General features: G+C 44.1%; 2 protein-coding genes across 2 annotated transcripts; both read left to right on the top strand.

Annotated features, from left to right (window-relative positions):
- The first annotated feature begins 929 nt into the window (after positions 1–929).
- On the top strand, positions 930–4,150 carry LOC109284878 (FAD-linked sulfhydryl oxidase ALR). The gene is made up of 3 exons (XM_019494537.2): positions 930–1,578; positions 2,464–2,663; positions 3,808–4,150. Exons 1-3 carry the CDS (start codon positions 1,177–1,179, stop codon positions 3,968–3,970), a joined length of 765 nt encoding a protein of 254 aa, XP_019350082.1. The 5' UTR covers positions 930–1,176; the 3' UTR covers positions 3,971–4,150.
- A 1,388-nt stretch (positions 4,151–5,538) lies between these two features.
- LOC102569877 (FAD-linked sulfhydryl oxidase ALR) lies at positions 5,539–10,736 on the top strand. The gene is made up of 3 exons (XM_006270495.4): positions 5,539–5,818; positions 6,084–6,295; positions 7,756–10,736. Exons 1-3 carry the CDS (start codon positions 5,615–5,617, stop codon positions 7,916–7,918), a joined length of 579 nt encoding a protein of 192 aa, XP_006270557.1. The 5' UTR covers positions 5,539–5,614; the 3' UTR covers positions 7,919–10,736.

Here is a 10,736-nt window from a genome sequence, read left to right on the forward strand (position 1 = left end):
CAGGACACCACAATGCACTGACCCGACTCTTCCACTCTCAAGAAAAATGAACCAGTATGTCTGCAGTCAGTTACTGCCGTTTTCTGGGCTGATTAAAAGAGGAATCTCTGGAGCAACAGACAGCACAAAGGAACAAGTTGGCTGCAACCTTTTCTCTTGCATATGCCTCACCCTAATTCAGCAGATTTTTAATTTTCAAACAAATGAATCATATCTGCAAGTTTTCAATCTGATTGACAAAATACAATAGACCAGGAAGCAGAAAGACTACATCAGTACTACACTGCTGAGATCCCTTTAACCTAGAGGCATCCCTTCCTGTTGTTAATTACCGTAATGCTAAATAGTTGAACACTCTCGGGAATTCCCATACGGTTGCCCCTCTTTAAGGAACAAGAAAAAAAATGTACCGACTGTTTATCTGATCTCTGGATTTTAAAAAAAAGAACAAACACCATCAGAAACACCTACATTGAAATCTGTCCTTAGGCAAAACACCCATAATAAAACTTATTTTATTATCCTCTGTTTTATGCCTGGAATTTTCAGACACAGTTGTCTACAAGGCATCTAATCACTTTGACTGTCTCCCCAGATCAGCTAGCTGGGTGTCTCCCTTCTTAGTACCAGCCAATAAATTTACCTACAAAACTGTAGCCATAAAAAGGGAGGTTAGGTGGGGACTCCTTTAAAAAAAATCAGGACCAGAGCCTGAGATCATAGCTTATGAGTCCAACTGCAGGCACTAGGAAGAGATATGGACCTGGTAGGACCTATCAAAACTACATCTGCCCCAATAGCCTGTACCGTCACCTGCTTGGCACTTTTAGTTCTGGCCAATAAAGCCACCAGTCTCCTTAAAGGGGCACTCTGATGTCACTGGGCTCTGTATGACACGATCATTACATTTCACATTGGGTTGCCACAGTGTCTGAGGCTCAGGACTTTGCAAGGAAGGCTATATAAGAGTCACACTAAGGCTATATTGTCCTGGCTGGGCTGAGACCATTTTATTAGCGAATTGATCACATTGTTTCCTTTGCCTAGAGGATGTGAAGAGGTAGAAAAAAAGGCAGACACTCATTTCACACTCTAAATAATAGTGTTCCCAGTGGGAGATTAGTGTCCCCAGTGGGAGACTTGTCTTGCAGCCTCCAAACTTGAAATCTCTCTCCAATGGCACCACTGCAGCAGGCTAAGCCCAAGAAGAAAAACCACCTATTACTGGTGTTTTACTGGAAAAAGAACCAGCAAGAAAAGAAGCCACCTTCTCCTCCCAGTGTTCCTTCTGAGCCTTCAGATTCTTCTAGCCATGCTGATAGTGCTGCCCCTAGCAGCTGGGCTGGGCTGGATGCACAGGGTCGACCGAAACCTGAAGCGCCCTGCAAGAAGAAAGGCAACACAACGTCTTCCACCTCTCCAGCTATGGACCACCAAGCTATGAACGCTCTCCTCAAGGGAGGCCCATTTATTGTGGCCAAGAATCAGTCCAGGAGGAAAGACTGCCATACCTGCAAGGGCTCAAAGAAAAGGAAACAAGAGATTGGGCTCAGGAAGAGGTTCGGCTCATCAGACAAGGTAAAGGCAACTCAGTGGGGAAGGCAGGAATGGTTAAGTGGACAGGGAATTCTTTCTCAATACCACTCATGGATGGTGGGGGGCAGATGAATAATGTTCCTCGAGGTAAAACAGCGGGAAAGAGGACTGATTCGCCTACGGAAATAGTTGTGGACAAGCACTTCCCTGAGAAGCAGACAAAAAAGGTGCAGGAAGGAATGGCTGACGGGATGGGCAGGGATCAACCCTAAGGAACTGACTGGAATTACCATTAGGTGGCGAAGGGGGATAGGAATGGATGGTGGGCCCCCACATAGAAAATAGGCTTTTTGTATCCACAGACAGTATGCCATATCTTTATAGATGTTATAAAATACAAAGCGTGGGTTTACAGCTTCCATAAGAGTCACTCCCTGATTTCAGCTAATATGGGAAGCACACACAGCTTATAGAAATCACAACTCCATAAACCTCAAGTGGTCTATTTCCCCACCCCAAGATGGCTGATGACTGAGCTGAAACTGCCTGCAACTCCCAACCTGATCCTAAGCAGCTGTTCTTATTAATTCTTGTCTTCATCTTCCCCCATTCTTGATACATTGAACATCTGCCCTTAAAAACTACCAGATTCATTTCTCCTTACTTGCAGACCCTCACAGGGGCTTTGACATTTTCCCAGAGCGTGAGCCCTATTTTTCTTCCCCTTCAGAATCCCTGATAAGATCTGTGGAACCCTCAGCTCCATTTCACTGATAAAACAGATATGCTGTGGCGTTTGAAATGTCATTCCCCATTAGCATGAGGCTAGACTGAAGAAGCGGAAACGAACTAGGTAAGCTAAGTGGAAAAGGCTGTTCTACCACAGTCCTAACGTGCTTGTAAAACGTTTGACTTTTCTGACCCCAGAAAAGAAAAAAAGTACAAGCTTCAGAGTGTCCACTCAACACAGAAGAACTGGGGCGAAATGTGTGGGCTTTCCTTCACACCATGGCAGCGTATTACCCAGATGAGCCCAGCAACAATCAGCAGCTTGATATGACTCAGTTCATTGACTTACTTAGCAAGTTTTATCCCTGTGAAAAGTGTGCAAAAAACCTAAGGAACAGGTGAGCCACAGACTTGAATGTAATAACATTTGTTTAAACATTACACCTTAAGTTAAACCAGTGCAATCCTATTAATACACAAGCCTCAACACAACCTTAGTGAGCTGGCTTCAGAAGTCTGTCAGTATAAATTGGAAGCTGCTTTCCCAGAGGTGCAAATACTGTTTAGTTATTTCTACATGTTATATTCTACCTTTAATGCCTGGTACAGCACGTCAGGAGTAAAACACGACAACCAAGGCACTGAAGCCGCCTTTAAAAAGAAGGTTAGAAATAAAGTTTAGAAATGTGGGTGTGGGGAAATCCTGTTTCTCATAAAAGAAAACAAACCTCCACTAGCAGGGATACTGTCACTGTTTTTCAGTTGGTTTATTTTTTTTTTTATAATGAATGACTAAATTATATAGAATACACACAGTCTGGATACTTAAAAGCCTGTGCCCTTGGTGCCAATGACTTTTGGTTTAAAAAACTCTATCTAACAAGAATCGATAGCCCTAACTTAATCACCAGAAAGCAGTAAACAGTTAAGCATACTCAATGTATATTCCTTCATTTAGAGGGCAGTTATATATGCCCTAACTTGGAACTCATTCATTACACACACTGCAAACTGTATTCTATTTTTCTGATTTCATTAGCAATCACAAATGGGCTAGGTGCTTTCTAAACACAGATGAAAACTTAGTCCCTGGCAGACAAGTGCATGAAACCAACAAGGACAGGGTTGTATTTGGGAGAGGGAGACTGGTTTTCAAAGAGTAAGTTACAAGATGCTTGAAACAGCAGCTAAATGTGATCCAAAAAAAGTTTCTTCTGCAAGGAAGCTAGTCAATAGGAATTTTATAGCATTAGAGAGCACTGGAGCAATCTGCTCCAGGAGTATTCAGCTTTGTTCAATTGGAAATATGGCATCAATAACTTGCCAGAAGCTTGAAGAGCTAAAAAGAAGATTGCAAGAACCCCCATAATTACTATTATTATTTATTAATATAAAGGCTTGAGTTATGAAGGATGCAGATATTTGCATGATATATTCCCTTCTTGAGTTCAGCACGCTCAGATAGCTATTTCTTGTCTAGGGACTGAAACTAGTGATTCTGGACTGAAGTAAGTAGTATGTGGTTCTTTTCTGTCTCTGTAGATTAAACACAAAAAAGCCAGATACTAGCAGCAGAAAGCAGCTATGCCAATGGCTATGCCTTCTTCACAATGAAGTGAATGAAATGCTGGGAAAACCCCAGTTCAACTGCTCCCACATAGATGAACGCTGGCGAGAAGGCTGGGAGGATGGTTCATGTAACTAGGGCGTGGACACACCACGGGAAATAAGATCAATGTTATTATAATTCAAATGCAATAAGAACTGAACTCAGTGCAGTATCTTTAAAAATGATAAAAGTGAACATGTTTGTGTGCACGTCTAACACATCTGCAAAAAAATAAACAGGCTTCCTACTCTCATCTGCAATTCAGAGGAATCTGACCCCTCCCCCCTGTAAATTCTTAGGGGATGACACCAGTGCTTAACGATTAGGTAAACCACGGGCCGGTCACGCGAACCAGTGCACAAGTCAGAGCGAACCTTTACCCGTTCTGTTCCCTTTTACATAGTCTTCATCCTACGTCTTTAAAAACATTAATATAAAGGATTAGGTCACAATCCTGCAAACACTTTTGTGTAACCCAAACCATAATCCCACTGGCATCGACATAATTTAGATGTGTAAATGCTTGCAGAAGCAAAACTGTCGGCGATGTCTCTTCCATGGCTGCAAAGGTTTTACTTAACCATTTTTTAAAAATCCCTCTTTTCTCTTCGGCCTCTCGCTACTGAAAAAACAGGCATTGGCCTCTGTAGGCTTTTTGCACTGTTAAAATTTTGAGTTCCCTCGGAGTCAGGTACAAAACCCCCAGTCGTCAATGGGCACCTTTGCAAGGACTTCAACAAGCTCTGCAACAGGCCCTACAGAATGAAACGCTGCGCGGCTAAAGAGCTGTAAGAAACCCACAGGCTCGGGAGGCCCCTGGTCAGCCTTCTGCTACCTTAATAGGCTCAGATCTCCATTTCTTTCCTTCTTTTGGTCTCTGCATCAAGGGAGGAGCGCTAGCTGTCACGCTGCAGCAGCAAGCAGGTGCACAGCCCCCCCACAGGCTTCCCCTGGGGGTCTTTGAAGGTGCAGGAAGATCTGAGGCACCAGACTCCCAGATTAGGAGTCGTTTTTGCAGGCCCCTGTCAGCCTGACACTCCCCGTGGCTGTGTGGGGTCAGCTCTGGTGCAGCTGGAGTCTAGGGAGAGAGAGGGACCAGTACTAGCCCCTTACCAGAGACAAGGGGAAACCTCAGGGTCTCCTAGGACCTCCTCCTCCCCTTCCTCAATCTCAGCTCTGAGGCATCAACCCACACCTGCAGCCACAGCCTGGGCCACCCGGCCCAACATGCTTTGCGCTTCCAAGATGGCGGCAGGCAACCCAGCCATCCTGGCCCAACATGCTTTGCGGTTCCAAGATGGCGGCAGGAAACCCAGACATCCTGGCCCAACATGCTTTGCAGTTCCAAGATGGCGGCAGGCAACCCAGCCATACTGGCCCAACATGCTTTGCGGTTCCAAGATGGCGGCAGGCAGCCCGAACACCCGGCCCAACATGCTTTGCGGTTCCAAGATGGAGGTAAGCAACACAGCCATCCTGGCCCAACATGCTTTGCGGTTCCAAAATGGCGGCAGGCAACCCGAACACCTGGCCCAACATCCTTTGCGGTTCCAAGATGGCGGTAAGCAACACAGCCATCCTAGCCCAACATGCTTTGCGGTTCCAAAATGGCGGCAGGCAGCCCGAACACCCGGCCCAACATGCTTTGCGGTTCCAAGAGAGGGCCGGCCCAGCATGCTTTGCGGTTCCAAGATGGCGGCGCCCAGTGAGAGCTGAGGCAAACCGGCTACCCGGCCCAACATGCTTAGCGTTTCCAAGATGGCGGCGCCCAGCGAGAGCCGGAGTGGCCCGGTGACAGCCACCTTCCCCTTCACTCTGCTCGGGGCCGGGGCCGGGGCCGGGGCCGGGGCCGGGGAGCATGCCGCGAAGAAGCCGTGCCGGGCCTGCACGGATTTCAAGAGCTGGATCCGGGAGCAGCGGAAGCAGGCGGCTGCAGCCCCCGGGGTGAGGGCCCCCAGGCAGGGCTGGGCTCTTCTCCCTTAAGCCACCCCCTAATTATGGGGCTGTGAGGCGGGAGTGGGCTCTCGGCTCTGCTGTCAGGCTGGAGGGGTGGAAGGAGGGGGCAAGGGTTGGTTTAATCAGCTGGTTTCCAGAAGCCCCCCAATTGAAGGGGTAATAGAAACGCAATGAGCATGAGATCCGTCTCAAGGGGTTAATAGTTCTTGAGTTAATAATTGCACCTTTTTTTTTTTTTAAATCCGTGACCCAGGAAGCGAGCGTCGATGAGGAAAAGGAGCAGCCTCCAAATTGTCCTTTAGATAGAGAGGAGCTGGGGAGAAACACGTGGTCTGTCCTTCACACGGTGGCGGCGTACTACCCAGACCACCCCACCAGCGTGCAGCAGCAAGAGATGACCCAGTTCATCAACCTGTTTTCTAAGTTTTATCCGTGCGACGAATGTGCGGAGGATCTGAGGGAAAGGTGAGTTGTATTTTATCGATGCATCCGCAGGAAAGAGGCCCGTGTAAAATCTTGGGATCCTGTCGCTCCAGTGGCACGAGGTCATTCACTTTTCCAATGCTTGTTCTTCACATCTGTTACGTGTTGTAAAAAATGAGTGAGTTGTTTAGGGATTGAGCCCTATCCCTCTCAAAACTACATAAAGGAGTTCTGTATATTTGCTGGTTCAAATCCGCTTGCTAGCAACACCATGCAGCTATCTCACGGTGTGTGATAAATGAGTTTATTGTTGGATCGTGGCCTAGCTTTCAGTGGACAGCTGCCTACTCCACAAAACCACTGCCAGTAATGGTCCCACGTTACCAGTCTCGGCAGACGGGCCAAGGGCCGAGTGGGGTGTGGTACTTGGTAGCATCTTCAAATCTCAGTACTGCCAACAGTGCATTTGGTTTGGGACTTATGTTTTGTGTGATGAACTTTAAAACTTTGATATCAAACATTTCAATATCCTGACCGACTCCAAGATGCAAACCACCTGGAGCAGTATATAGTGTGTTTGAATGCTTCTTTCATAAGGTGATTCACGATTCAGAACAGAGCTTCTTATTGTAAAGAGAGGTAAAAAAAAAAAACCAAAACAACCACAACACTTTCTGTCTTGCATGAAAGCCCTTCCAGCAATGTTTTCAGTGCTTTGGTATGGGGTCCTATTTATCAGGATTACTGGATGCATAATGCAGAATCTCTAATTACGAGCTAAAATGTGTCATTGTGAAGTTAGGCGGACAAGGTTCCTTGGGTGAATTTGATATCTTTTATTAGACCAACCTAAGTAGTTGGAGAATAGTTCATCATTGTGAAGTTGATCTTTTTCATCTCATAAAATTGCCCCTCCATATGACTTAAATAATCAGCTGCATTAATGGAGATGAGTAGAAGGAATAGCTCTAAACTTGAATAGCGCTAGTGTATATTCTGTCTACTAGAGAAGAGACCTGCCTCTCGTATAAAGCCAAGCTAACCTTATCCACAAATAGAACTATATAAAACAAAAAAGGACAGTTTGAAAATTAATTACTGACTTAGTTGAAAGGAGCCAAACATGGAAAATCAGCTCAGTAATATTTGTCAAGAAGTTCTTTCTTTTCAGAATATTCACAAACCTGGTTACTTTGTGTGTTTTGCCATGGATTAGCTGCTTGATTAGTATCTAATTTGGAATATCATTGATAGCTGACTAGGAATTTCTGGACTCCACTTGACTTGCATAAAACCAGTGCAGCTTCATGTATCTTCATATTTAACGGGGAGCTGCAATCTACAGTGAATACAGATCTCGGTCTGCAAGGCTCTGTGGGACATGTCTTGAACTAATAGATAAGGGGGACTCAGGCCATCAGCAAGCCACACCTGTGCTTTGGGAGACTGAAATCAGTGACTGTAAAGAAGTAAACGGCATTTGATTCCTCTTCCCTCTGCAGATTACGTACAAACCAGCCTGACACCAGCAGCAGAAATAACTTATCCCAGTGGTTTTGCGTACTTCATAATGACGTGAACAAGAAATTGGGGAAGTCTGAATTTGACTGCTCCAGGGTGGATGAACGCTGGCGAGATGGCTGGAAAGATGGTAGCTGTGATTAATCTGTAGAGACTGCCCTGGGAATCAGACAGACCAATTCTAACATAAGACTTTTGGTGGGAAATTGTCATGAAGAGATGCAAGTAAATATATTTGTGTGTATGTGTGGTTGACATAGCTTATGGTAAAAAGGTGGCTGCTACTTTTATCTCATCCCAGCAGGATCTTGATTTAGGAGTGACTAATTTTATGTCGTCATGTATCTTCTGGGACTGGACCTTGTGTTTGTTGTAGTAACTGTCAGAAACTTGGCAAATTCAAGCAAAGTTGCTGATGCAACTTGTAGAAAGAAAAAGGTCTTGGCATTTCCTTAGTTTTGGGGGCACTTTGTGGCCACTGTTGCCTTTTCCATTCCCTGTTCAAGCCTCTTTCCTTCGTTTGGCAGTGCCTTTCTCCTTCACTCTGTCATTTCAGCTGCTGTGCTGGTCCAATGACGGGCAATTTGACTGCTGGTTCATGAGTCTCCTGTGTTTTGGGCCAACCATGTAGTCCTTCATCTTCTCTTCAGTAATTTCCTATGAGCTGTTGTGTGTTCACACTGTTTAACTACTAACTCCTCTGCCTTCACACTCACTTGCTAAAAGCCTCAAGGCAAGAACATTTTGTGTAAATATTAAAATATCAGAACTCAGGATTTTATTCCCAGCCATAACAAATATCCTCTTTTTTATATTCCTTTGTCTAAACTTGTAGAGCCTCACTTCGAAGCAAGAGGGCACTGCAGGAAGAAAAATATTTAAACTCTTTGACCAGCTAAAATGTAATTGCTTTGTGACTTGTTTGTTCATTTTTTTTTAACCCAGGTGAGTTCCATGGGACAAGTCTACTGAACCAGCTCTTTAGAAATAAGTATTTATTTTTTGTCTCTGAACTTTTGTGGTTCACAGAGACCATTCCTATGACATGAGTGGAAGAGACAGATAGCTGGTTGTAATGAAGCCTACTCAAGTTTGCTTTACGTATAGGATTCATTAAAACAGTGTACGTGTTTTGAGATCCTTTGAGTAATTGTTGACTGGCCTGGTATGATGGTATTACCCTGAAGGTGAAATTCTCTCTCTAGACTAGAGGAACTTGCACAGAAGCCTATGCAGCATTTGAATCTTGCTTAAGTCTTACATTAGAGTCTTAAGTACCAAATGCACTGTGAACTCAAAATGGTGTGTAGGGTATACTTCGCCTTTAGAAACTGGCCAATTCCGTACTGAATACTATGCCTCTAGGTTGGCTGTACTGCATCAGTATGTTCCTGGGGTTTGTGCACTTGAATTTCAGGTGCAAGTGAAATAGAAACGTAAATAATATAAGCAACCTGGCTCTTCTTAGACTATGGCTCTGTAAAATTATGTCAGAATTATTTCAAGTTATTGAAATTAGAGTATGATTCTTTCTCCTTTTTTTTAGATGTATAATAAATATAATTGCATTTCTGGGTTCTAGTTGTTCCAATGACCTTGTGCAAACTTACAATATCAGTATTTAATTCTTTTCCTTGTGTATTTTCTTCTGATGCTTTTAATTGTATTTCCCCTTCTGGGGGTTTGTGAGCTTCCTACATGCATTTATTTCATGGGCTACTTTATCTGCCCTGTGAGGTATGAAAGTAGACTGGGATTTGCACAGAAACTTTAATGGGGGACATCACGACACATGAAGGAATTGGGATTCTGATATTGTCTGTTAGTAAACCTTTGACCCTAATGTTGTGGTGCTAGGGTCTTGTTGGTGAGTACTTAACCAGTCAAAGCTTTAGGAAGATGTTCAGCTAATGTATAACACTCTCATGTCATTTGAAGCCGAACCTGTTAAAAAAATAGCAGAAAGATTTTATTTTTAGTTAAGTAGCATCCAGCTAGTGGTATGTTGTTTTACTCCTCAGTATTTTTCTCTAATCAAACTGAAACTTGATTTCATACCATCTTTATGATTTAACTGAATTAAGGCTTTGGGATTTTTGTCCAGCCAATTAAATGCTACTGAGATCTCTCTTGGTGCATGTTCCGCTACGTGAAATAAATAATTCCAACCCATTTTGATCAACAAATTGTACAACAGAATGTAATACTTAGGTTAGTGTGAAATTCATCCCTTTGCAGGGATGGTCTAGGCACCACTTACATCCCACCTGGGCTTGATCTAAACTACAAAGTTCTGCTGACAGAGCTGTGTCATCCAAGAGCACCAAATTGTGCTGGAGAAGATCACATCCCTAGTTGACATGGGTATGCCAGCAAGACCCTGGTGGAGACACAGCTATGCCAGTAGGAGAGTGCTTATGTCATGTGGGAAGAATGTGTAACTATGCAGACAGAAATAGCCTTCTGCCTCATGTGCTGGCTATCCCGTAGCTATGCCAGCATACCTATGCTGGTGGAAGCCTTGGGAGGTTGACAATTCCTGAAGTCCTTAAAATAGCATTTCAAGACTGCCTCTGCTGATAACCAATCAACAAACTCTGGCTACGAGTATATTAATAGGACAGATAGTAACTGCACCATGTGGCTACCAGCTAACCATTGCAGATGTTTGCATTCTCTGCTTTTCTCTTATGTTTACACCTTACAGCTTTGATCTGTCTTGTTTTTTCAGGTGTGATCTTAGACCTGGGGGCTGGAGGGCAGTGCTGCTCTGGTTAGAGCAAATCAGAAGCGTTGACCTTATTTATGTAATTTCTTTAAGATGTTTCTAGCTGTATATTAAGGAAAAGCGCATGCATTCCCTTATCTTCTGTGCCCACAGTGCTTTAGTTCTGAGACTATCTGTATGCAAATATTTTTCCTATTAATATCAAACTAATAAAGCCAACGAGTTCCTCTCTGA

Source organism: Alligator mississippiensis, chromosome 13 (genome assembly GCF_030867095.1).
Source record: "Alligator mississippiensis isolate rAllMis1 chromosome 13, rAllMis1, whole genome shotgun sequence".
Lineage (NCBI taxonomy): Eukaryota > Metazoa > Chordata > Crocodylia > Alligatoridae > Alligator > Alligator mississippiensis.